Below are 27,193 nucleotides of genomic sequence, written 5' to 3' on the forward strand. Positions count from 1 at the left end.
TTCTTTTTGTGTCAAGATTCTGATTCAGAATCTGAGGTGAAACTTGAGTCAGCCATTTACCAAAAGCCTCTGTGTTTCTACTTTAGATGGGCTCAGGACCATAGACTGAGAAATACCAGTCTTGCCTATTAGAGTTAGCGGGGTCCTTAGAGACTCTGTAGACCAAACCCTTCACTGTGCAGATGGGACATTGAAGCACAGAGGTCTGTTGTTTTGAGACCTCAGTTTTTGCTTCAGATCTCAATTCAGGAGCTTGGTCTCCTGATTCCCATTCCCATATGATCTGGGACATGCTGGGGAGAGGTGGGTTAAAGCAGGACTCACGTTCCAGGTTTTTCCCATTGGAATCAGTAGGGAAGAGAAGGAATAGAAGTGTGGCCACAGTAATGGTAAATTGTCTGAGCACCTTGCCATTTTTGAATCAGCATGTGTGCTTTTCTTTTTGGATGACCAGGAGTCTGTGGTGTGTGGGGAACTTTGGTGGTATAGTCCGTAGCAGGTTGTGGTGCCGCTAACCCGAAGGCCTCGCAGTGTGAATCCACCAGCTGCTCTGTGAGAGAAAAGTGGGCCGTCCCCTCACATTGTCATTTACAGTCTCCAACACCCAGGGCAGGGTTGCTGTGAGTCAGAACTGACTCCACAGCCGCGAGGGAGTGGACAAAGTCATTGGGAGTTTTCTAGCTGTAGTGACTGAATCCATGGGTCTAAAAGCCCCAAAGTGAAGGAAAACCCATGAGTTGGAAGACCCGTATAAGTTCCCACAGTGTAACCTGGGGAAAGCCACTTTTTTTTCCCCCTTCTACTTTTCTGCTATAAAGGGGAAACCCAGCTGGCAATTAGAATTAAAGAAATGGTTTCTGTATTTCAGTCAGACTCAAATCCACTTCACCACTTTTATTGTGTGCCATATTATCTACCTTAGTTTCTTCACATTTTACTTTGGTTCATGTTCCTATTTAAAATTATTATTAAGAGAACTTTCATAAAGGTAAATGGAAAACAGCATTACCTGTAGTAAATAGACAGTAACTCTGGAAATTAGTACACTGAAAATGAAACCACAATAATGAATTCTGGCTAAGGGCAATCTCATATATAGAGGCATGTAGTTGGGGAAACCCTCTAGGGAGGCCCACAGTTGTCAGTAAGGCAGCCTGAAGATGCTTTCATTAGTTCTGCTTGAGGCAGGTTTCAGGATGTGCCTTAATCCCAGGGATTTAGCTGCAGCTTATAGAAGTGGGTCTGAGGCCCCAGAGCCTCCTTGCCTCAGGACCACCCTGGTCCCATCTCTGTTTGTCTCCAACCCAGGGAGGAAAATACGGAGCTTAAGAAGTTGTTGATGTGCAGCAGCCACAAAGAGAGTTCCCCTGGACAACCAGACACCCCAAAGATGGAAGGCACTGGGAAGAAGGTGGTGGACAGCCACCAGCAGGTATGGACTCAGAATTTTCCTTTATAAAATTTTTTATGCTGGCACCCAGCTCTTTTTTGCTCATTGTGCCTGAGTTCTAGTTGTTAGGAGACCTTTCCTTGGCTTGGCCTGATGTCCACCACCCTGGAGCTTCTACATCTCTGACCTTACTTTGCCTTCAGACCTGCAGAGCATCCCACTCTCTGACACCCAGGCTCCAAAGCCGTTGGGAGTTACTGTAACTCTGAGTCCCATAAGCTGCCTCCAGGCTGCACAGCTCTCAGTCTGGGCACATTCCCTGAACATTGATTGGTCAGTGTCTCTCTGATAAAAAATAGCTCCCCAGATTCAGTTCATTGTCTCTGTTTTTCTGGCAGAATTAGGGTGACGGTGGGTGCCTTAAGGGGTCTGCTAAACTCCTTTGAGTTACATTTACCCTTTAGCCCCCTCCCTGCTCCCCTGAATCTCTGAAATGCAGCCATTCTCCAAGCAGGACCTTACTCCACATCCCTTCCCCATTTCTCCCCCTACTTCTCCCCTTATAATGTGGTACAGTGACTGCACAGCAGGGTTGAGGTCTTTTACTTGCATTTTGAACCTCTTCATTTTAACCCCTTGCTAAGATTTTGAAGTTCCACCTCAGATGTGGGGAATTGGAATCAACACTCTAACAACAATCACTCGGGGATCTGTAAGAATCCCCTGGGGTTCTTTTGGATTGTACATTCTGACTCAGACTGACTGTCTAGGGTGGAGATTCACATTCTCTGGAGGGGGTCTCACTGGAATGAACTAAGTTGAAGTTTTGCCTTCAATAAATCCTGCACCTTTGTAATGGTAGTAATGATCTTAATAATTTGGTTCCTTGTGCTGGGTGGCAGCGTGGAGTTTGCTGAGGGCGAGCGAATCTTTATCTTATTTGAGTCCCAGCACTGTGTCAGGCAGGGCCGTGATTATTTTTCCATTTCACTGTTGTGGAAATAGATTTGGACAGTCTTGTGATTGAGGTTCATGGAGTCCCTGCTCTTAGGCATCGCTGGGCTGTGGCCAGGAATACTTTGGTACCTGAGCAGACTGGGCTAACCCTTGCCCCCTCGCACTGCAGCCTGCTGATCTGGTTTTGTGGAGATGCTGTGGACTCTGCAGATCCCCCTCATCATCAGAGTCACTCAAGTGTCGCATTCTCTGAGCTCTCCTAAAGTTCTTTATATCAACTTGCCATCCCTGATGCCCACCAAAGGCCAGATACTCTTACCTTCCCCAGAGTGTCTGTAGTGGCCCTAATAACCCAAAAGTTGTAGATGTCCAGTGATTTGACTCATCAGCAAAGAAGATAGGTGGTCTGCTCCCATCAAGATAGAAATCTGCTGGAGGGTTGCTGTGATATGGAACCCACTGAGCAGTGGTGAGTTAGAGTTTGAAAGGCTTTGTGATGATGTAACACAGTAAAGTGGGCTTGCAGCCCCTAGCTCGTGGGGCAGACCTGCTGGTAGCCAGGTCAGTTGAGTCCAGGTCTTTGCTCTACCTGTCCTCTGCATTGACACTTTTTGTTTATGGAGGTTAAGGGTGAACCATCCGTGAGCCCCCTTTATCCTCTGTACCTCACTGACATCCGTTGTTGAACACAGCTTCCCTCCTTGGGCCAGGCCAATCTCTCAGAGGAGCTCATCCACCCGGAAGTCAGCCCAGCCCAGGCGTGAGGTACTATGGGGCATTTCTAGATCTTAGATCTTAGCCTCTAGGTGGCACTGGAGCTTCACAAATTCTGCTCATGTCCCCATGCTGCAGGCAGTGTGGATGGGGCCTGGGCAGGCACTGAGGGTGGAGAACATTAGCAGTGCCCCAGAGCAAATTGCACTCCAAGACAATGCTTAGAGGAGCACAGGATTTCAGAGGTCCACCTAGGGGCTTTGGAGACCATCTTCTGTTTTTGGCTCATTGTACTGAGGCCCAGAGAAGTCTTAATCTTAGCCTATGCCACGTAGGGGCTTGGAGATAGAACAGTAAGGACTCAATTTCTAGACTCCTACCCTTGTTCTGCTGTTTGCTCTGCACTTTCCTTTTTTATAAATCTTTAAGGATTTTTTTTTTTTTTTACTTAAGGAGCTCTGGTATCTTAGCTGTTATTAACACCAAGCACATAGTGCAGTGTTACATGTTGTGCTGATGGTTGGCACAAGGATGATAGGCAGTCTTCCCCACATCAGTTTATGGCCTCAAAAGCCTGGTAGAGGGGTCACTGTGAGTTGGAGTTGACTTGACAGCAGTGCATTTGGATTTTTTGAGTTTTAGACTTATAGAAGAGTCCGGTACACCTTATACCCAGCTTGTCCTCACGCTCACAGAATCGTACAGGCTCGTTCATAAGTAGGAGATGACCATTAGTACAGTACTGCTAACTAAACTACAGACTTTATTCAGCTTTCAGCAGTTTCTCACTTGTCCACCTCAATTCCTAGACCTAACCCAATATTCCACATTGTATTTAATTGCCATGACCTTTGAGTCTGCTCTCCCTCTTGTGGTAGAATCCCCTGGTCTTTCATGACTTTTGATACTTTTGAGTTGTACTGGAGAGTATTCTGTAGAATATCCCTCCACATGGATATTCTCCCCAGTGTTCCCTAATGACTTCACTGAAGGTGTGTGTCCTGGGCAGGGATATCACAAAAGTGGCAGTGCACCCTTGTCAGTACATCATAGAAGGGCAGATGGTGCCAGCAGATCATCTTACTGGTGATGGCTAAACTTGTCCTTAGGATATGGTAATGCCCGTCAGGTTTCCTCACAATAAAGTTACTGTTTTTCCCTTTGTGGTTAATAAATAATTATTTTGATGTAAAAATGTCACTGTTACTGTTAGCATTGTGTCAGAACTGACCAGTAGCTGACCCTTCAGCTTATCTTCATAGACAGTAATATGCATGGGAAGAATTTACTCCTCTTTCTCCCAGGAAAGAGCTAATAAATTTGAAGTGCGTACTTTGGAAAAACATTGAGGCCATGTCAATACCTTCATTTTCTCATGTTATTTGCTCACTAAAGACTAGTATCACCATAGGCCAGTCTCACCTGTACCAGGTGTTAGTGGGGTTTCTAACAGTAATTTTCTGTTCCCTTCATTCTTTCTGAGTGTGTGCATGAGAATTCTGTCAGGAAGAGTAGTCCCTTTCCCCTCATTTATGCCCTTAGCTATTTATTGTATCAGTGTGAATTTAAGGATATTTTATTCTTTGAATTATAATTAATTGTTCAGATTATTCCACATTGGACCATTAGAAGCTCTTCCATATTGACTCCTGTGGCCTTTTGGTGGTTCTCAACCTCTTTTCTTTTTTAATTCTTTGCTCTCTGCTCTATAAGATGGTCAGTCTTTTCTTTCTTGTTCCCCTGGCTCAGCCCTGAAAGGACCCATTTCTCCAAGGAATCATGCTCACTTTTTAGAATGGTTTTAGAAACCACTATCTGGGCACTGGTGGGAACATTGTGACTTTGGTATCACCACTCCAAGCTCTCAGTGGATGATACTCGGAAATATGTGTATATGTATTATTCACACATACAGGCATGTCTGTGTTTTGGTTTCTTTCTAAGAGTGTTTTAAAAAGAAACATTTTAGAAAACTTTAAAGAAATACACAGCTCTGACCTTCTAAAGGCCGGAAGATTTCGAGGGATGTGGGAATGGGGTAGTTGGCACTTGGAGATGGACCCAAAGCAGAGCAAGAAGTGGTTGTGGGAAGGGAACAGGAAGGAGAGGGCACAGCAGTGATTTTGGGTCAGGGAGAGGGGATACTCTCTTGTTGGGTTCATGGAAGGCAGACTTAGGCTGGGATGTAGAGCTGTGTCTTGGTAGGACTATAGGAGGGTGTGAGATGGAGGGCTGGGGTTTTAGAGGAGAGGATCTTTATTTCAAGGCTTCAGTGACAGCCCCTTTATGTTTCTCCCAGGCCAGTGTGACAGCAGGAAAGGTGCCTGAGGCGAGCGCCCTGGGCACAGCTGAGAAGAAGGTGAAGATGCTGGAGCAGCAGCGCACTGAGGTAGGCCACTGGAGGAGAGCATTTCAGGATGGCTCTTCCCTTCTCCAGGACCAACAGGAACTTAATCTCCTGGCTCTGGTTCCCCCAAGTCACTGTGGTGAGTTCTCATGGTGACTGCTCAACCATCTGCCCATGGAGATTTGCTGCCTTGCAGCCTACCTGTCACTCCGTGGAACTGGTGTTTTGGGCAAGGTCTGAGATTGTTGGAAGAGTCTAGGAAGGCTTCCAAGGTAAACTGGATAGTGTAGAGAGGTTGTTTTAACTTACGCAAGTCTCAGCCTCAGATTGGGGGTTGGAGAGCTGAGGGCTCACCTGCTGCCTCCTGGGTCAGGGAGGGCCAGCCGCACCCTATCCCCACCCTCTAGCTGAGAGTGTCCACAAGTGTAGGCTCTTTCTTTGTATCTTATGCATGTTCTTTCCATTTCCCACCCCAGTGCCATCCAGTCTTTTCATTTGGTGGGCGTTTGTTATGCTGGAGTGATAAGGACCTCTGTGTGTCTGTGGACCTGTGCTCCCTGACCTTCTTGATAGGGCATGGAGCCTCCCCCAGACTCTGAGCCTCTGCTCATCCTGGGCCTACAGCCCATTTGAAAGCCTGGCCTCTGTCCTTTTATTTATATCCATATTAACATATTAATTTACATACATATGAATGTTAGAGTCCTCCCTGGCATTGGTTTACTTTCTTGTTATATAAGTAATATAATGTTCATTCTAAGATAAGAAACTCTTACCTTCTAGAGCAAATCACAGCTTTTTCCTTGGGACTTTTCCCCTCTTAAGTATTTAATTAATGTATAATAAGCAGAAAAGTAAGAGTACATCATGCGGGTATTGCTGTACAGATTGCTTTCTTTTTCTTAGCATATTATACTTCCTCAGTTCTGAACATTTTTTCATACCATAATACTACTGAAAATTGGGACTATTTTTTTTTGTTGTTCAATTCCTTATTTATAGAAAGCTCTTATATTATAACTTCTGACTTTTGGACAGCTCCTACTTGCCCTTTAATAGTATGTAAATTTTTCCTCACTTTGAAACAATTAAACCAACTCTTACAATAAATTATTTATTATAATCACCTAAACTTGCTGCAAATGCAGCTTTTAAACCTTTGGAAAGACTGAGCCTTTTATTGCACTAAAATAAGACTGTATAAGAAACCTGTTCCAACCTACCTGCAAATCTGACTTAAAGAAGCACTTGAAATGAATCTAATCACCTTGGAACTGCCTATGTTGAATGATGTGGGAGCTGTTACAATAGCTGGTATATGACAAAAACGTGTATCATCTTAGAACTGAGGAAATAATATTAGATGCCTTGTTCTTTTTAGTAATTCACAATGTTTATATTATAATTTACACTTTAATTTGGCTGCTAAGATTGTTAGTGTTGTGTGTATACATCTTTTTTATCCCCTTAAATTTTATTTGTTGATTTTAGTATTAATAAAATACATAGCAATCCAGAAGTTTCTATATGTACTATGTAGTCACTTGAAAGCATTCTTCAACTATTCTCACTTTGTTTTTCTGAGTTGTTCTTACTAATACAAAGTCTCTGTTTCCTAACATCCCTATCACTTTTGTCAATATGATCCCATATACATGATCTTAAAAGAGCCTTACAAAGCAGACCTATTTTCATTGGTTAAGCAGAACAGTTTTTCCATTTTAAGATTACTATAGGGTGTATTTTTCTTTTAAGGCTTGAAGATTATTTCAGGACAGTAGTTTCCAGGGGTTATTCAAGTTTCTTGGCTCCAGAAAATCTGGAGTCCATCAAAAATTGAAATTCTATTCGACTTTTTGCCCCCTTTGATCAGGATTTTTGTCTGTGGAATCTTTGATGAAAACATTCACTGATGGTAGCTGGACACTACCCAGTACTTTAGGTCCAGTTCATGGCATAAGCAACAGTTGGTATTAGAGGCAGTCAGACACATGGCCTTCCCCTGTCCCTGCCTCTCCTTCTTCCTCTGTTGCTCCAGGTGACTAGACATTAGTTGTGCCTTAGATAGCCACCTACAAGCTGTAAGACCCTAGACACTACACCATCAATGAGGAAGTAGAAAGCACTGACTATATATTATTAGGCCATGATGTTCCATGAAACCATGATCCTAAATGTCCAAAGAATCAAACCGTAGGAGATGTTTGATTATACATGAGTAACCTTAGCATCTACTCTTTTCTTGTTATAAATGTATCTTTCACACACTTTTGCCATCATAATTTTTCCATCTCATCAGCTTTCCTCCTGCCCTTCCTGCTACCTCTAGTAAGCACCGAATAAAGTTTGATCGATATACGTTTGCTTTTTTGTCTTTTTATATAAAAGCAATTGTGGAATATTTGCCCTTTTCTATTGGTGTATTGCTCATTGTAGTGTTTTCAAGCTCCTTGCATACTTTATTTCTCCTACAGACTGAACAGCATCCATCCCCTTATATGCTTTCCCATTTTGTTTAGCCATTCATCTGTGATGGACGTTTAAATTGCTTCTACCTTTAGGTGCTTTTGAATAGTGCTGCAGCGAACACTGGTGGATGGACACATGCCTTTTTGCACATTTTCCAAATGTTTCTGTCAGTTTAAATTTTCTGAGTAGAATTAAAGAATAAAAGAAAATGAAAACTTGACATTTTAAGTCATGATCTCAGATTTCCTTTAAAAGAAATTTGTGTCCCATAGTTGTACACCATAATTTTATGCTAGTTACATGTCTTAGTGTTAGTCTTGTACCCTAACAAGGGTAGATTATGGTGTTTGATCAACGTGAATTGCTTTGAAGGAGTATGAGTTTGAAAACTGAGGTCTCGAGATAGTGTACATTGGACCTTGGGTACGTAGGGTGGCTGGATGTGTGTGAGTGTATGTGTATTGGGTTGGGGAAGGGGGAAGCTGATACTCTGTTCCTTCTCTGCTTATCTCCTGCTCATTCCAGTCTCTCCCCATAGCTCCTTGAAGTAAACAAGCAATGGGACCAGCACTTCCGGTCCATGAAGCAACAGTACGAGCAGAAGGTAACAGGGGCTATCAGGACCCAAGGCTAAAAAGATTCCTGGCTCCACTCTTGGGGCCTTCAGCCTCCATCTTGCTGCTTCCTCCTCAGCAGCACTAGCCCTAGTCTGGCCCACAGAAGTAGGACTGACGGCAATACTAGTGGACTCACTGACACCTGCCTGTGTTCCAGGGCACTCTGTACCCTGCCCTCACAGTCCCCTCCTCCGCCTCTGCCCCCAGATCACTGAGCTGCGCCAGAAGCTGGGTGATGTGCAGAAGCAGGTGACTGACCTGGAGGCTGAGCGTGAGCAGAAACAGCGAGACTTTGACCGCAAGCTCCTCCTTGCCAAGTCCAAGATTGAAATGGAAGAGGCAAGTCTGACTGTCATTCCCCAAATGGTCTTCTCCGGCAGACCATTTGCTGGAAGTTGAGTGAACTGAACAGGCCAGGTCCTGGGAGGAGGGAGGCCCGAGTGTTCTTGTACCAGCTCTAGTGCTGAAGGGTTCCTATCTGTGCCTCAGTCTCTCATGTGGAAATTTAGGAAGTTGGATTACGTGTTACTTTTCAAGTTTTCCTGTTTGGAAGCAGAAGAACCTTTTGCTCACTTAAAATCTTACAGACAGAGAAAGCTTACAGGGAAGCACAAAATATCAGGGAGGACCAGGCAGGCTGTCATTGGCATTCTGCTGTAGTTGGCAGTGGTGGGCACTGCCAGCTCCTCAGGGTGGTTGGGGCTGTTTTTGAGAGGGACCAGCACTTAGACAAAGCTCTGTGCTTGCACTCACCTGGTATTTGTTCCTTAGAGATTCAGTGGTGAACAGTTCATTTGTACCACTGCAGGGAAAAGAGACGTTAAGCATATTATGCAAGCAAATAAGTTAAAGTACAGTAAGTGCTCCAATGGAAAAATTACAGGGATTAGAAAGCATGAAGGAGAATAAGACTCAGTTTGGGGAGCCAAAAGCAGATCTCCTGAAGAAATGGTGTTTGACGTGCCATGTGGGTGGCTGACGAAAGCCACAGCCCTTCAGGATTCTGGGAGAAGCTGAATGAACAGTGGCCATTTGACTTCAGGTTCTTCGAAGATTTTCTTTCTCTTGTGATGCCTTCACTTTCACAGGACAGGGCATGGACTCCTTTTTTGTAACTTAAGACAGGACAAGCCACCCACAGATTTAATTTCAGAGTTCTCTCCATTGGCCTGTGATATGAGGACCTTATCTGAGCCTTGTCAGCCTGCCTGTCTTTTCTCAGTGCATAGTCCCATCTTGTGACTCACAACTGCCTCTTGGACCTTTCCCCCTTGTGCATATCAGTGGAGGAGACAAATCCCTGGGATCCCACAGCTCTGCTAGCACTGTCAGCTTAGGAAGGTGGGACACAGGGTCCATGCTTAATCTTTGCTGCCTCTTAGGCAGGGTGTCTGGAAGCTCCCACAGATCCTTACCAGGCAGTTGCTTGCTGGTAATATTACTATCCTGCTTGTAGAATTTTGTGAAAAGGGCACATGAGGGAAATGGCAGCCCTGGGATGAGAACTAAATCCTGTGTCTATTTCCCAGTCCATATTGTATCAATGTTGTTAGCTGCTGTGGAGTTGGCCCCTTCTCATGGTGACCCTGTGGTCAATGGGATCAGACCATTGTGACTTTAGATGGTTTCCTCTGACTGGTTTTCAGAAGTACATTGCCAGTCCTTTATTCCTAGTCTTAGTTTTCAAGCTCTGCTGAAACCTGCTCATCATTGTACTAATAGAAACCTCCACTGGCCAACAGTGCTTGTGCAGGACATGCATTGACAAGGAATCAAACCTGAGTCAGTCTCCTGCACAGAAGGCAAGAACCACCAATCCTCTCATTATATAAACGGTATTATTATATGCTGTCGAGTTGGAACTAACTCATAGCAGACCCATTGGCAGGTTTTCAGAGGCTGTTAGTCACACAGGAGGAACTTGCCCATCATTCTCCCATGGAACAGCTGGTGGATTCGAACCATGTGCCTTTGGGTTGGCAGTGCAAGTCCTCACAACTAGGCTGCCAAATCTTCATCATTATATGGATATATAGTTGTAAAGTGTTTAAACAGTACAGCTAAAACAAAAGTTTTCCTTAACTACTTTGAGCTCTCAATTCTGGGCCTTTACCCAAATAAAACCACTGTTACTGTGTTACTAGGACTGTCCCTCACATATATACACATAGAAGTAGTTAGCTGGCCTTGGTATACCCTACTCAAGTGGTCTTTTCAGCCACCTCGTGCTGCCATCCCCTATTTTAAACACTTCTTTGGTTGAAGAGCTCACTAGAATAGGAGAATTGGATTCCATCTCGGCTCACTGTATGGCCTTGGGTGAAAGCAATTCCTTCTCCCTCGGGCTTTCCATTTCCCATAGTGAGGAGGGCGTTGATACTCTCCAAAGGCCTCTGGGGTGAAGGAGCAGCCCTGCTTTGTTCAGAATGGGTTTGGGAGTAGCACTTCTACCTTGAAGAGTTATTTTTTCTGAGCTCTGGTAGTCTTTGTTTTTCCCCACAGGGCCTCACTGGTTTCTCTGAGAAAGAGCACTTCGTGAATTACATTATGTTTGTTTCTGTGGGTGACAGGTCCTTTGTGAGAGTCTAATAAGGAGAGTTTTTAGTCTTTTCCCCCTAGGAAACCACACACACACACACACACAATTTTGCCCTCAGGTTTGGGGCTCACAGACCCGTTGAAGTCCACCTGAGAACCTCATATCCACAGCAGAGACTTGGTATGGCTGAGACGAGAGGACTGAAATGTTGCAGAGAGTTGATGGCAGAGCTGGTGTTAGAATTCAGAGACTTTTATGCAGCCGAAACCTCTGCCTAGCATGGCACACGGCCAGTGGAATGGCTGCTGGATGAGGAGTGGGAGGGAAGAGGATCTAGGGGCGGCACAGGCAGTGCACAGGCTTCCTGGAGAAGACCCATTACTCACTCCTGTCTTTCCCACAGACTGACAAGGAGAACCTGACAGCGGAGGCCAAGGAACTGCGCCAGAAGATCAAGTACCTGCAGGACCAGCTGAGCCCACTCACTCGCCAACGGGAGTACCAGGAAAAGGAGATCCAGAGACTCAACAAGGTGGGTGGCTTGGCCTAGTCCTCATTGATGAACAGAGCTTCCCTGAGCCCCTCAACACTCTGACCTCTTCCCCTCTCTGTTACTGCTCCCCCTCAACCCTGTGGCTCAATAGAGTGACATCTCTACTGATAAAATATGGCAGAGGGTCTCAGTACATCCTCAAAGCTCCAGACCCTTCTGCTGTCCTCTGCTCACACGTTCAATGTTTCAGCCCCTTCTTCAAGGAGCTCTGACCTCCAGACCCATGCACAAGATCTGTCCTCAAACAGTGCCACTCTGTCCCCTCTACCCCGCTTACACCACACTTGCATATCGTTCAGGCTTGGCTTTCACATCATGTCCTCAGGGAAGCTGTTTCTGACCCTCATTCAGGATTCTTTTCATATGCTGTTAAAGCACAGAAACTTCTGTCACCCCTTCTTACATTATTCCATCATTAAAAAAACCCCTAAAACCCCTCCAAAAACATACCACTGCCATTGAGTCAATTCTGACTCTTAGCATCTGCACAGGACAGAGTAGAACTGCCCTGTATGGTTTTCAAGACTGGATATCTCTGTGGAAGCTGACTGTCAGATCTTTCTCCTGTGGAGTAGCTGGTGAATATGAAATGTAAACCTTTCAGTTAGTAGGGGAGTGCTTTGAGCACTGCGCCTTCGTGACTCTTTCATCTTGTTATGTCCTTCTTTAATTGCTTTATCATGTCATGGTAGCAGTTGGGCAGTTGCTCTGTCACCAGCCACTGTATCTGGCATGGCTCCTGCCCCCATGTCCAGCAAACACTGAAGGCAGTGGATATGCGTAGACATAAGGCTTCCCACTCTTGTAGCATCCGAGGAGATGAGGCACCTTAGAGTAAAGGCTGGATAAAGAAGAAATCCTCTGATCTGAGCCTGTGGGTCAGGCCAAAGCTGGTTCCAGTCCAACTTGACCCCTTTCACTTTTCTGGGACTTAGCTTTACCATCTGGACCCTAGGTGGAATCCCTCCAGCACTGCCTAGTTCTGGCACAGAAGCTAAACAGAATGTGTGTGTTGAAAGGAAATGCTCCCTAAAGGTGTGGAGGAGTTAATGTTTGTGGCCTTTCCATCTATCCTGTTTTTCTTTTTCTAGTCACAGTGGGCTCTGGAAGAGAGTTTGGTATTCGGTGGGTCTTAGCCCTGATGATGAATGACTCGGTAGTGTTACTGATATATAAGCATTGATTCTGCTGAGGACTTCGCACTGTTCTAGGCCAGTTCTCTGAGAGGAAGAAATGAGTTGCTATGTGTGGGCGAGGTTGGAGCTGTTGATCTGGGAAGGATGTTACCCATGGTATGGATGAGAGAAGAGACCGTGAAAGGACCCCTGGCTCCTGGCATTCCTATCATATTCTAAAGATACCCTATGGTCTGCTTTGCATATTATCATGGACAAGTCTTTTTTCTAATCTGGAACTTAGTCTTCTCATCAAAATAAATGAGCAAAGTAGAAGAATGAAGTGGAGACATAATTTCCCTTCGAGCATCTCGTCTTTACTGTGGGTTCAGCACTTTCCTCGTATTTCTAGGAAGATCAAAGAGGACCACGGGGTCCCAGTTAGAGAAGGTCTTCTGAGTCTCTTTGTAGTTTGGGATGGGAGAAAGCCCACGAGCCACCATCTGTGGGACTCTGTGCGTTACCCCACATGATGCATACGTGCATTGCTGAGAAATGGCAGGCCAAGCCCCTGCTGAACAGAGTGAATGTCCAGGTAGTGGTTAGGGATTGGAACACACCCTCCCTAAATGTGCACCTCTGTGCCTCTGGTTGTATTCCATTTGGGAATGGATTTTCTTTGTTAGACTGATGAGGCCAGATTAATAATTTAGGATAGGTTTTAAGTTAGTCTCTTATAAGGCTAGGCCCAATAAGCAAGTAGAGATAGAAGAAGCAAGAAGAGATGCCAAAGCACTTGATCATCCTGGAGCAGTGTAGAAGAAACCAGGGCCATCCTCCAGAGCCAGCAGGGAAAGCCTTTTTTTAAAAAAAAAAAAATTGTGTGTGTGTGTGTGTGTGTGTGTGTGTGTGCTGTCAAATTGGATCTGACTGATAAAGGAGGAGATGGCCCCTCCTTCTCCGGCAGAGCATCTGGTGGATTCGAACCGCTTATCTCTGGGATTGCAGTGCAGTTTCTTGCCAGTAGGCCACCAGAGCTCTCCTAGGGAAAGCCTTTAAGAGCGGCAGCGTACATTCAGATCTTAAGCCTCCTTGGCTGAGAAAAGACTTGTTTTTGAAGCCTTCCAGTTGTACTTCTGCAGCAGCTGCAGCAGCAGCAGCACTGAATGACTTAGAATTTAGCAGTGGGAGTAAGGCTGTTGCCCTAACAAATACTGACAGTATAGAAATGATGTTTGGAATTGGGTAATGGATAAAGGCTGGAAGAGTTTTAAAATGCTTAATTGGAAAAGCCTAGATTGTCTTCGAAGTACTCTGGTTAGAATTACCAATGTCAAAGCCATTTGTAGCAAGAAGAGCTACAGAGAATGTTTCTGTTGTATTGGAGAATGCATTATGGCACGAACAACAGAATGTTCCTAGAAATGTGGACATTAAATGTGCTTCTGGTGAGGCTTTAAAACAAAATGATGACTATGTGATTGGACAGTGGAGAAAGGGGGTGCTTTATGCCATGGCAAAGAATTGGCTGAATTATATTCGGATGTTTGGTGGAAGATAGAACTACTATGTAATTGACTCGGACATCTGGTTTGTGAGATTTCTAAGCATGAACTTAAAGGAGCCATGTGTCTTCTCCTTGCTGGTTATAGTAAACTTCAGGAGGAAAAGGATGTCTTAAAAGTGCTGTGTAAAATGAAACAGAACCTAAAGATTGGGAAAATTTTTTTCGGCAAACTTAGGACATGCATTCTAGTATTTTCTTTCACCAAGGATTTTACCAAGGATGTGGCTACACAGATATTTATTTAAAAGATTAAGCCTGTGAATGATGGCTCTAACCAATTGCCACCACAGCAGATGCATCAGCTTATACTGAAGGGGTCAGATACAGGGTGAAAGGAAAGGAAACTGTCTTCCTCTTGGAATTCTACAGGCACAAAAGAGGCCAAAGAAGCTACAACTGTTTTACTCTGAGAAAAGAAAAGAACCATCCCTGGAGCAACTCAGAAATCAGGAGAATTGCTGGAAGGAACATGAGAAGCAGAACCATGTCAGTTTCATAAGGTGGGAACCACCATCTCTTAGGTTTCAAAGAAACAGATCTTTGCCAACTTCGTTCCAGAGTGTGGGGCCGCTGTTAAGTGTGCCAGGGAAGTGGGGCTAGATACATTGCTTAAAGCTGATGGATTGGAAGTGCCATGCCCCAGGGGCAGGACAGACCCAGCCCACAGCCGAGGGAGCCAAAGGATAGAGCATTACTTTTAAACTTTAATAGCTGATATAAATCACTTTGCCAAATTTGAGACTTGCTCAGTGCCCAGTATCCTTCTTTTCTTCATTGTAATGGAAATGTCTACCTTGTGGTGCTCTGTCATTATGCTTTGAAAACAGTGTGTGGAGGCTCCACAGTCACAGATGAAGAGGAATTTTGCCCCAAGATCGAGTGCAACTAAAGTGTCACCAGTATTTGTTTTAGATTGTTTAGAAGATAAGATTTTGGACTTGCTGTCAATTTTAAGACTTTAGAATGCTGTGATGGGATTTTGTTTGTGTTATGTACCATCAAGTCAGTGCCAACTCATCGTTCAGCCTCTTATCAGTTTTCATAGGCGGTAAGGTTCAGTTGCCCATCTTTTTCCTATTGAGTACCTGGTGGATTTGAACCTTGTGCCTTTGGGTTGGCGGTGCAACTTCTTTATCACTAAGCCACTAAAGCTCCCGGTGGTGGGATGAATGTGTTTAGTATATGTCAAGAACATGAACTTTTATGGGGAATGGGGTTGTCAAAGGGTTGAATTATGTCCTGCAAGAATGTGTGTTGTAAATCCTAACATCTGTGACTGTTCCACCTGAGAATGGGTTATCTTTTTTATGAGATAGGATTAATATAGGGTATATCAGGAGTTGTTCTCTTTTGGGATAGAAAAGAGACTAAACAAGCAAGCAAAGATACAGAGATAGAAAAGATTAATGCCAAGTCACATGGAATTCTCTAAGGAGCCAGAATACAGACTCTGAAGAACATGGAGACCAGTTTGAAAGTCATCTACAGCAGCTGGTTCCACAGAAACTGTTGGCTGGGACTGGTGAGCAATAGAGTGAAATGTTGATTTGCTAAGGGAAGTGAGGAGATGTGATAAGGCCTCCTATTTTTTTTTTTTTTGTGTATGTGTGAGTGTACCGTCAAATCAGATCTGACTGGTACAGGAGGAGATTGTCCCTCCTTCCCCGGCAGAGCATCTGGTGGATTTGAACCGTGTGCCTTTGGGATTGTAGTTGTAGCTCCTTGCCACTAGGCCACCAGAGCTTCCCAAGGCCTCCTATTAAAAAACCCATTTAAAATTGTTTTCCTGTCAAACATTCTTCTAAGTGGTATAGCCCTGGTCTGTGCATAGCTGTACAGAGTTAACTCGTGGTTGCTGTATGCTGAACACTGGGACACTTATGTGTCAAATGCAGTAATAGTGGACAGTGTTTGGTGGAGCTTCCCAATTAAAATAAGCTTGGAAGCAGGAGTGGCGTCCACTTCCGAAATGACTTGCCTCTGGAAACTCTATGAACAGTGCTCAGGTCTTTCATTCATAAGGTCGCTATGAGTCATCTACTACTGACGACACTTAACAACAACAACCACCACCCTGCTTTTGAGTCAGAAGCTGCTCAGCGCTGACCCTCCATTGAGTGTCCAAGGCTGTAAATCTCAGGGGAGCAGATTGCCCTTCTCCCTTGGAGATACCAGAGGATTGCAACAGCCAATGAGGCACAACCTTTGTTTTAGGGGAACTGCCTGCGGACTAGGCCAAGTGTAATCCAACTGGAGCACTAGGGGCACAGTGCAATGGTTAGTACTCACAACTGGAAGGTCAGAAATTCAAGCCTGCCAGTCACTCTACAGGAGAAAGAGTTCTTGGTCTGCTTCCATAAAGATTTACAGCATTAGGATACAGATGGAGTGGTTCTAGTCCTCCCTACAGGCTCTCTCTGAGAAAAAACTCTGGCAGTACAGTTATTCTGTGAGGGGAGGTGGGAGTTATAATCTAACTAAACTAAACAGAATTGAGAATAAAAGTATTGGCTTATGTGGACTGGATTGCTGAAGCTGAAGAAACCTGAGGAATCTTAGGAGAGGATTCCCCCAGAGGACTTCGTATTCCTTCTAGCTTGCCACAACTGCTTAAGGAAGGAGCGATTCTCCCACCTTCATTAGAGTTTGAGGTTAGCCTGCTCGTTAGGAGTCTGCTCTGCATTTTAATTGCTGCATTGCCACTTAATAGTTGTGTAACCTTGGACAAATCATCGCTTGTTTCTGAGCTCTGGTTTTCACATCTATACAATGAGGATACACCTTGTGTACATATGGTGTTGGTCAACATTTGTTAAACAATAGCGAGGGGAGTGATTATTATTATTATGACAAGTGTTAGGATGGTGACTACTCCAATGGGGCCTGGCTTCCCGGAGCCTCTGCTGATGGTCCATCTCCTCCTTCCCTGGTTTTAGGCCCTGGAGGAAGCACTGAGCATCCAGAACTCCTCATCATCGTCACCAGCAGCAGCATTTGGGAGCCCAGAAGGAGCAGGAGCCTTAAGGAAGCAGGAGCTGGTCACTCAGAATGAATTGCTGAAACAGCAGGTGGGCTGGGGAGGAGCTCTGGTAGGAGGACCCAGGGTGCTGACTATTCCCAAGGCCCAGGAAGGATTTTTTCTTTCCAGAAGTGCCTCCATGACTTCTGTCACTCTTGTACCACTTTCATGATTTGGCCCTCTTGATATCGCACCTGTGCTGTTATAACTAGTTTGTTTGGTTTTTTAAAACTGAAGTGAAATTCACGGAGTAACAAATGTAACCATTTAAAAGGGAACAGGCTGGTGGCATTTGGTCTCTTTGTAGCATAAGTGGTGCAGCTACCACTTCTGTCTAGTTCCAAAACATTTTCATTGCCTAGTGGAAGCCCTGTGCAGTGCCAGGGAGCTTGGGGTGGCCTGGTCTGTGGTGAGTGGCACACCCTGTGAAATGCCAGGCTTTCGATCCTGCACCGTCTTGCTCCCAGTCAGGGTTGCCCTGATCTGCAGTGAGGATGATTATGGTAGGCCGGGCATCATGGTGCATAGGGCCAGCCCACACAGAGCTCACCCTGCAGTCAGCTCCTGGAGCCAGGAGATGCCAGTTCTGATCTTCTACCTGCACTCCAGTGCTCTGATGTCTCTCTTCATGGGTCTTGGTAAGATGAAGGAGTTGGCTGGTGGATGGATTTCAACCTTAGTCTTTATTTTTTAGTCATACTATTTATTCAAATAAAACTTTACCTCGAAGGCCGGATTATAAAATGGAGGCATGCACAGCTGCTTTTACTGAATTTGGAGCCAAGGGCTAGAGGTACATCTGTAGCAGGCCCCATGCTCATCCAAGATCTGGTGAAACGGCCGAGTGTCTGGGACTCCCGGCATGAGGCACAGGTTCTGGGCCTGATCGGGTCTTGAGCCTTCACTCCCACCTTCTCTACTCCTTTCCTCTTTCTCCAGGTGAAGATTTTTGAGGAGGATTTCCAGAGGGAGCGTAGTGATAGAGAACGAATGAATGAGGAGAAGGAAGAGCTGAAGAAACAGGTGGAAAAACTGCAGGCCCAGGTCAACCTGTCAAATGCCCAGGTGAGCAAGATCAGGTCAAGAAAAAAGCAGTTTGACCTGTCCCCTTGAAGAGGGTGCAAGGATGCGAGGACCCTGGTGAGGCTGGGATGCAAACGCTTTCCTTCCAGCTCTGCTGCTCGAATCCTGTGTGCTAAACCCTCCCTGTCTCTCACCCTTTTGTACAGTGATGCAGTCTAACTCCATTGCTTTAAGATACTTTCTAGTTCTGACAGTTCATAATCTGCGTTGATATATTAGAAGAACCCTAAAAAAAAAACCCCTAAGCCACCCTAGTCTCTCTCAAAATGTAACTGAAAGATGCTCAGCACTGAGGCCCCCCTGCACCCTCCTGACTGGCGGTTCGAGGAGTAGGGCTCACCGAGCTGCCATCCGGAGCTGACAGGCCCTGCAGGGACCCACCTGTGCCACATGTCTTCTCCATCCTCCTTTCAGATAAAAGCATTCAAAGATGAGGAGAAGGTCAAAGAAGCCCTCAAACAACAGAAGAGAAAAGCAAAGGTGAGGCTTGGGGAGGAGGCAACATGCATTTCATCTCCCCTTCTGCAGAGAGCTCCAGTCTGGTAGGAGAGAGTGTTTGCTAGATATTGCTCACTCTGTGGCACCTGATGACTTATTAGTACAGGTGTGGCCCTCAGAACAGTATTTAACAAAGAGTACGTATTCAGGACATGCCAGAGGTCATCATTGGCAATGTTATTTGCCTTTGTGCCAGTGTTTCTTAACCTGTTTGTAGCTTCCAATGCCCATGTGCAAACCTTCTGTGCCTGTGCCAGCCTTCTCTCCCTGCATACCAGCCTTCTGTGCACCCCACTTGTCAAGCTCATGTACTGTCTTCTATGCCTGTTCTCCTAGTCTTCCCTTCCCGAGTACAAGCTTTCTCTCCTCCTGAATCAGCTTCCATGCCCATACACCAACCTTCCCTGCTGATGTACAGCCTTCCCTTCTTGTGTGCAAACTTCTTTCCCGTGCTCCACCCTTCTTTCCTCATGTGACCACATGCCAGCTTTCCCATCCCCAGCCATCAGCCTCCCCGCCCCATGTACTGGCCTTTTGTGCTCATGAACCCCACTTTTAATGCTCATGTTCCCTACCTGTGTTCCTAGCCTTCGGTGCCCATATAACCATCCTTCAGAATTAAGATTCTAAATAGAGGAAGATGACATGGACATTATTGGGGATGGCCTATGTAGTCTGTTGCAAACCAGAGTTCGACACTGACTTTTTTTTACAGTCTGCAGGAGAACGCTATCAGGTAGAACCCCACCCTGAGCACCTCTGTGGGGCCTACCCGTACGTCTATCCACCCATGCCAGCCATGGTACCGCACCACGCCTTTGAAGACTGGTCCCAGATCCGCTACCCTCCACCCCCCATAGCCATGGAGCACCCGTCACCACTCCCCAACTCACACTTCTTCCATCTGGTGAGTCTGCCCCCTCTACTTCAGGACACACAGGTTACCCCCTGGCACTTTCCAGAGGGAAGGGTATGTGAGGTCAGAAACTGCCTTCCTGGTGCCTTCCTGACCAGCACTGGTGTGGGACAGTCACCCAGGGGTCAGTTCTGGTCATCCAGCCCAAGGGCAAGGGTCTCTGGCCCAGAACCAATCACCGGTACTGCAGAAGGACAGAAAAGGTCAAATATAGTGTAGAACAGAAAGGAGGGGCCTTCCACCCTCCCAGGCCAGGGATAAGAGTTTGGGTTTAAATTTTTCTTATAATCTCCACCTATAACTGGATACCAGGTCCATACCTGGTTAATTCTTTCTCTTATTCTTTTCCCTTTCCCCTCCCCGCCTTCTTCTTTCCCTTCATTTCCTTTCTCTGTTCCCTTCTGATCTTTCTCAAAAGAGTTGCTGCCGCCTGCCTCTTCTTCACCAGCCTGTCTGCAATAGCCCCACCCCAGGCAGCCCCCAGTTCTCACCTGGACAGGTACAGCAGCCACCTATCTAACCTCCTTCCCACATGGATCCTAGAAAGCCACTATGTACTCATGTTTTGTTTAAACACTTAGTACTGTCTCTTAAGAGACGGACTGGGGTTATGCAGAGACCTGACTTCTAATCCAGGCTTTGCCCTCTGAGCCTCAGTTTCCTCCCCTATAAAAACAGGGGTGATAACTTGGGTTGTTGTGAGGATGGAGACCCCACATTCAACAGCACCATGTGCTGCCTGCCTGGTACTGTGTCAGCTTCCTGCCTGCTGGTTTGCCTGAGGCCACTGACCTGGCCACTCTGTATTTTGAGTATCATTCCACTTGAGGTGCTCCTCCTCCAGCAGTGCACTAGACAAGACTCCTTGGTGATCTGTAGCATTTGCTACTTTTAGGGAGTAGATCAGCAGGCCTTTCTTCCTAGTCTTGGTTCAGAGGTTTTGCTGAAACCTGTCCACCACAGGTCACTCTGCTTGAAATACCAGTGGCATAGCTTCCAGCATCATAGCAACTGTGGTCACTGTGAAATAACAGACAGATGGTGGGAATTACACTTGTTGAGCTCTGGTGATCCAGTGGGAAGAAGCTGTGCTGCAATCCTAAAGGCACGTGATTCGAATCTACCACCTGCTTCATGGGAGAAAGATGAGCAATCTCTCACCCCTCATGCAATTTACTGCCTGTGAAAATCCGCTGAAGGGTCAGCTACGGGTCGGTTCCGACTCGATGGTATACAACAATAACAATGTCTGTTTTAAGGCGCTCTGGTGGCACAGTGTGTTAAGTATTATGCTGCTAACCAAAATGTCAGTGGCTCATCTCAGCTGCTCATGGGAAGAAAGATGAGCGTTCTTCCTCTGTAAAGATTTATAGCCTCAAGAACCAGATGGAGGGTCACCATGAGGTGGAATTGAATTGACAGTTGTGGTTTATGGTTGGGTTTTCAATATTTTGGTGTCTGTTCATGTCCATCTTTGCATAGCTGCTATTGTGATTGTTAAGTGTAATTCTTGAATGCTAAGCTTTGATTTGTTCCAGCCAGAGTATGCTTGGCGTTCACCTCGTGGAGGGCTTCGGAATCAGAGCTCACAAGTGATGGACACCCCTGCAGCCAGACCTGGGGAGCCAGGTGAGCTGCTCCCCTGAGTACTGGACTGTGCCTTCCAGAAGACATCATTTCTTAGCTGCCAGGGTTTCCCAGTTTGAGACTTGATGTTTCTACCTTCTGATTTTGATGGCATGGAGGCTCAGCTTCCTAAAATCCTGTTAAGGGAATGATGGTGGCTAGCATGTGAAGTGATTCTAACCATCCATTTATTTATTCATCATAGTCTGAATCCCAGCAGGCCATGTGCTAGAACATAGATATACCAAAAGAGAACAGATTATCTAGTGGAGGTGAGACAGAGATGAATTAAAAAGTCACAGAAAGCCCAAGATTATGACTTGAGGGAATGCCCTTCAGAAAGCTGACAGCAGCTAACAGAGGAAAGGGATCTGAGCTAGAGGGGCTCGGGGAAGCTTCCGGGAGGTGGTAATACTCAAACTGAGACCTTAAAGGGCAGCGTTCAGTGAAGAGGTAAGGGTGGGGAGGGCATGTTTGCAGAGGGAATGACAAGTGGCAGAAAACTTCCAACTTCTCTAGATAAACAGCATGTATGAGTGTGTGACTGTGTGTTATGTTAGGCCTTTCTGTCTGTAGACCTGTACAGGTTCATTTACCGAAGGGACTTGGTTCTCATAATTAGAAGAGACTGGCAAATCTTAGACCCCTGTCTCAGGTGACAGGTGGGAGACTCCTGCAGATTTGAGCTCCCACGTGTAGATCAGGAGATCAAAGTGTAGAAGGAGGTTCTGCAAAAATACATGTTTCTGTCCCAGAGGCTGAACATACTCCAGGGAAGTGACTTTTTTAGAGGTTGATTGATTACACTAGACAGTGGAAGGTTACGGTTAAGGAGAGATTTCATTATGAAGCTCCAGTGAGATTAGTATTTGGCCAGACAACTGAAGTCTCGTCAAGGGCTCGGGGCAAGACTCACTCTGTTCCAGGCTTGGCTCCACCACTTCCCATTAGTGTAACTTCTGTCCTCTTATAGGGGTGTGTGTGTGTGTGTGTGTGTGTGTGTGTGTGTGTACACGTACACACATGTGTACATACCGTCAAATCGGATCTGACTGGTACAGGAGGAGAGTGTCCCTCCTTCTCCAGTAGAGCATCCGGTGGATTTGAACCGTGCACCTCTGGGATTGCAGTGCAGCTTCTTGCCACTAGGCTATCTAAGCTCGCCTGTTCTTTTGTAGTTTTAAACCTCTCTGAGCCCTGCTTGTCTCCTGTGGAGGCGATAGTATGCCTACTTCATAGGCCTAGGTGGTGATGTGATGACGAATGTACATATGACTCTTATGTTCACTTGTCATAGTCTTGTATACTTAACCCACTCTAGCTGTTACTTAAACTATTAACTGTCTTGGAGTCCAAATAAGATTTTGAAGCCTATGTACTATGTACTCTTCAAGTTCTCATAATTTTTGTTTATCTAGAGTCCACAAAAAGTGACCGAGAAAGACCCCAGTGAGACCAGACTGTGTCACTTGGTGCCACCTTCGTCTTGCAGAGCCGGTTGACCTCTGATAGAGTAGGGGCCATGAGCTCCGTGCAGCCTGAGCCTCAGCTGGAATTGTTTACAGACTTGGGAAGCTCCACCCACAGAGCTCTGTTTGGGTCACTGCTTTCGAAGTGAGATTTGGAAGAACTCCCTCTGGTTTCCCAAGTGGAGAGAAGAGACCTCACTGGCTTGGACCTTTAATCCTCTGTGACACCCCCAGGGAAGTCGGTCTCAAGAGTGGGGTGCAGTCAAGACCCCAGCCTTTCAAACTTTCCCTAAGTGCTTCCGGCCCTCGAAATGCCACTTCAAGTTCATGTGTGTGTTTCAGTTTTGCTTCAAGTTCTGTAGCAGGATGTTGCCCTGTACCCACTCCTTCCCTCTGTGAGGAGCTGCAGGAAGAGCTGGTTTGCCTCCAGGAGCAGAAGAGAATAACAGGATGTTCTGAAGTCAAGCCCGCTCCACCTCTGCCCGCAGTCACCTCTGCCAGTGCCACCCGCAGCCTGGGATAACGGCCACCCAGACACATCTGCCAAGGCGCCAGCCCAGAGTTAGCCTGGCCCTGGAGCTTAGCCATTGACCTCATAGCTGAAGGCTGTTATGTCTGGGGGCCCAGACTGGGGTGTCTGTTCCTAGGCAGCTGTTTGCACGATGTTGTTGAACATAAATACAAGTTGAAGTTAATCTTTCTGTGACTGGTATTCTTTTATGTCCTAAGATCCCTCTTCTAGCTAATCTGAGTATTACACTTCCAGGTCCCCTTCCTCTGTGCCCCTGACTCCCTAGAGAAGGTCACCATTATTGTAAGCTCTGCTCAGAGTCCCTGGCAAGGTTGGGGGCATCCCAGACAATGGAAAAAACCCTAGTCTGGCAGTCAGGAGTCGGGTTTGAGTTCTAGCCTGCTCCTCAATCCCTGTACTCCATCAGGAGACAGTGAGCAAGGCCTGATCTTTCTGTGAGCTTAGTGTCCTCATCTCTCAAATGGAGCACCTCACACTAGCCCCAGATATGTTGGAGAGTAGAGGGAGGCAGTGAGAGTCAATGAGAACAAGGTCTGTAAACGCCTCTTGCTAAGCAGGTCTAGGAGAAACTCAAACCACTGCATTTCTCTTCTTGTTCCCCTCCCCTGCGCCTGGGCAGCCACCGCTGAAGAACCACAGTAGACTCAACTGCTGCAGAAAGGCCTTTACTAGGCAGAGGGAGTCATGAATCTAGTGCCAGAAGACCAGGGGGAGGGGGAGGATACGTGCTCTGAAGAATGGGGGTGGCATCCCTGTCCAGGGCCTCGCCTGAATGCACAAAGGGCTAGCCCGGGGGACAGGCTCGGGGGAGGTCCGCCACGGGGGCTTCGGGCCCCACCCTCATGGAGATGCCGCCCCTGACATGGGCACGTAACCCTTGTTCTCACCTCAGTCTTGGCTGGTGTTGGAACACTACAAGGGTGGGGACAGGGGCTTGGAAGGACCCTCCAGGAAGGAGAAGGAGCTTAGACAAAATATAACTCTTGGATGGATAAGTTTGGGCATGTGGTAGAACCAGAGACGATCTGGGGACCCAGGGGTTGGGGTGCGTATTGAGAGGCAGTGGGAGATAGCTTTTAAATTCGAGTTCCAGGTTTGAGCAGGACAGCAATCCTAAAGTGCCTTTGGGCTTTGGTGGAAATGAATGCTTATTATGGGAACAGAGGACTGGAAAGAAAAGAATGTTATTCCCTAGCACCCTGCCAAGCCCATAGCTGTGGGCACACCATGGTACATGTCCCTGGGTGTTCACTCGGACACGCGTGGGGTTATGCCTAGCATGCACAGGTGTGCACACACCTGCGCAGGCAAGGGCCTCGTGTGAGGAGTCATCTGGTCACTATAGTGGGGTTGGAGATGGATCCCTTCCTGAAAAGAGTGCTCCCAAGCCCCTGCATGGTGGGAGTGGGGTGGGATGGGCAGCAGTTACTTCCCCTTGTTCCTCAAGGCTGCCTGACGCCTCATGTAGTTCAGGATGTCCATCTTGACCGTGTTGACTGTGGTGCGGTGGTACCATCGCATGACGGGCAGGCCATCCGGCCCCACCAGGAACTTCTCAAAGTTCCAGCGGATGTCATGGACCTTCATAGGTTGCCAGAAGAGGCGGCCAGGAGAGCCCATGAGCTCTGAGGTGGGTGGGCAGGAGTTCTAGAGCAGGGAGAAGAGGGGAACATGGGTCCTGCTCAGAGTGGAGCTGGTGGAGTTAGTGGCAGTAGCCCCTTCTGTTCTCCAGGCCTCCCCACGGGGAGCAGAACACACTGGCACTGTTGGACATAAAATAGCCGCCTCCATCCCAGCTGTGGCTCTGACCCATTGTGAGCCTCATCTGCAAGCCGTCTAGTGGGAACAGTAGATGGCAGGGAAGCGTGGTGTGGGCTTTGTCTCCACGCAGGCGGGCTCCACGCAGCCAGCGGCTGCGGGCCCACTCTCCCAAGTGCACAGCACACTCACCTTGAGGAAGGTGTAAAACTTCTGCTCATTCTCCCCATTCACATCGCCTTTCTCAAAGAGCTGGAAGTTGGGGACAAAGCCTCCACCTGGGCGGACATACCTGTGGGGAATATTCTTACATGGGTCCCAAGGAGGTGGGCACAGGAATGCGAATTTAGGGATGAGAGAGTTTGCATTTTATTCATAGGAGACAGTCGGAGCTTTTGAATGTTGAGCAGCAAAGGCATAATGTGTCATCTGCAGTCTTTCTAGCTTGGTCCCTTGTCAGCACCCTCTACTCCCTCCACCTCGGACTTGGCAGCCAGTCATCCTTGTCTCTCTCCCTGAGCCCCTCTCTTCCTCTCACTGTGGTAAACAAGGTTCCTAGGAGGGGACAGTAGCTCTTAGTGGCTGATCAATGCCCATCAGGAGTGGGGGACCACCCAAGATGCCTGAGGCAGGGAAGAGGGTGAGGGGGGCGCTGTGCCAGGGCAGTGTCCCAGGGAGCCACCTGAGCACTCACTTGAGGGTGGGCAGGATCTCTGAGTTCTCTCCTGGTTCTTGTTGGCCAAATTGGTTGCTGGGGAAGCCCAAAATGACCAGGCCAAATGGTTCAAGCTCTTCTTGTAGTGCATTCAGTTCTGTGCCGAGAGAGAGGGGCATGCAGACGTCAAGCCCTGCCTCATCCACACCACTCCCATCTGCACACCCGCCATCCAGCCAAGACCAGTGAGGCCTGAAAATTAAAAAGGACTTGCCCAAAGTCACCTAGCAAGTGGATGGCAGGACTGGAATTGAAGTCTTATCCTCCTAACTCCACTATTACTGCATTCTAAAGGTTTTGAGGAAAAGAGAACTATCTTCTAGAGCTCTGGTGGCCTAGTGCTAAGAAGCTGTGCTGCAATCCCAAAGGTACGCAGTTCAAATCTAGCAGCTGCTCTGTTAGGAAAAGGTTGGACAGTCTCTTTCTGCATGATTAACTGCCTCTGAAAACCTGCTGAACAGTCAGCTCTGTTCAGTTCTGACTCAGCGGTACACACAACTAACATCCTTCAGATAGCGGAACTGTGCCCCCTCTGCTGAGGTGGAATACCTAGGGCAGTAGTTTGAGGTCTTCTTGGTGTGAGATGGAGCCCTCAAAACCTTTCACCTTCCACTGGGAATTCAGGCAGCCCTGGCCCAGCTCCTTGGAGGAGTCAGGCCACTTCTGCAGTGCTGGCTCCCAGGGCATCTCTTGCCTAAGCACACGCTACTCTTACTCCAAGGGCTTGGCAGAAGCATTCTCTTCCAGAACATTTTACTGCCCACTGAGCTCTGCAGCCTGGGCACCATTCCTCTTCTAGGAATTGCCAGGTGATAGTTCAGGGTTAAGTTGCCCCTGTCTCCTTTACTAGTTAGCCACAGAGCCTGTCCCCGAGGGAGCTGTCAGCTGCCATCGCCCCCCTGCCTGTTCCCACACACTCTTTACTTTGCCCCAGCTGTGGAAACCAGCATGAGGACACTAGGGGCCTGGAGACCTGAGGTAAAGCCTGAACCTGCCACTCGTAACTGGGTGACCCTGGTGAAGCTGTTTCTTCACTGTGGATCTTCCACTCTTTTATCTCTAAGTTAAAGAGAGGAAGGAAGAACTAGATCATGTTTAACATCTATTTTAGAATTGGTTTGAGAAAAATTGCCTGTTCACCCTACCAATACCTCTCTTCCCAAATTCCTATGACCCAACCAGGAGACGGTCCATCATGGCAGGTGGGCTGAGGGAAGGTAGGAAATTCTCAGCAAGATAGAGCTTCATATGATTGAGTATTATGGTTAGCACAGGAATCCAGAATTAAGGTTGCATAGAGAAGTGTACT

At 46.8% G+C, this 27,193-nt stretch overlaps 2 protein-coding genes across 3 annotated transcripts in view; one reads left to right on the forward strand and one right to left on the reverse strand.

Moving 5' to 3' along the window:
- The window catches only part of TNIP1 (TNFAIP3 interacting protein 1), a 38,246-nt gene extending 15,383 nt beyond the window's left edge, over window positions 1-22,863 (forward strand). The window contains exons 7-17 of one of the 2 annotated variants that reach the window (XM_006893682.1): window positions 1,309-1,432; window positions 5,361-5,450; window positions 8,416-8,481; window positions 8,702-8,833; window positions 11,437-11,565; window positions 17,205-17,336; window positions 18,227-18,352; window positions 18,785-18,850; window positions 19,584-19,775; window positions 21,323-21,413; window positions 22,829-22,863. In XM_006893682.1, the coding sequence (XP_006893744.1) occupies window positions 1,309-1,432; window positions 5,361-5,450; window positions 8,416-8,481; window positions 8,702-8,833; window positions 11,437-11,565; window positions 17,205-17,336; window positions 18,227-18,352; window positions 18,785-18,850; window positions 19,584-19,775; window positions 21,323-21,413; window positions 22,829-22,863 (1,183 nt within the window). The remainder of the gene's footprint in view (window positions 1-1,308; window positions 1,433-5,360; window positions 5,451-8,415; window positions 8,482-8,701; window positions 8,834-11,436; window positions 11,566-17,204; window positions 17,337-18,226; window positions 18,353-18,784; window positions 18,851-19,583; window positions 19,776-21,322; window positions 21,414-22,828) is intronic. The other variant, XM_006893683.1, reaches the window with a different exon arrangement.
- A 1,973-nt stretch (window positions 22,864-24,836) lies between these two features.
- GPX3 (glutathione peroxidase 3 (plasma)) overlaps window positions 24,837-27,193 on the reverse strand; it is an 8,097-nt gene continuing 5,740 nt past the window's right edge. Inside the window, 3 exon segments of the mRNA XM_006903644.1 lie at window positions 24,837-25,058; window positions 25,362-25,461; window positions 25,864-25,981. Coding sequence (XP_006903706.1) covers window positions 24,837-25,058; window positions 25,362-25,461; window positions 25,864-25,981 — 440 coding nt within the window.

Source organism: Elephantulus edwardii, unplaced genomic scaffold (genome assembly GCF_000299155.1).
Source record: "Elephantulus edwardii isolate Elephantulus edwardi_28Jun2011 unplaced genomic scaffold, EleEdw1.0 scaffold00130, whole genome shotgun sequence".
Taxonomy (NCBI): Eukaryota; Metazoa; Chordata; class Mammalia; order Macroscelidea; family Macroscelididae; genus Elephantulus; species Elephantulus edwardii.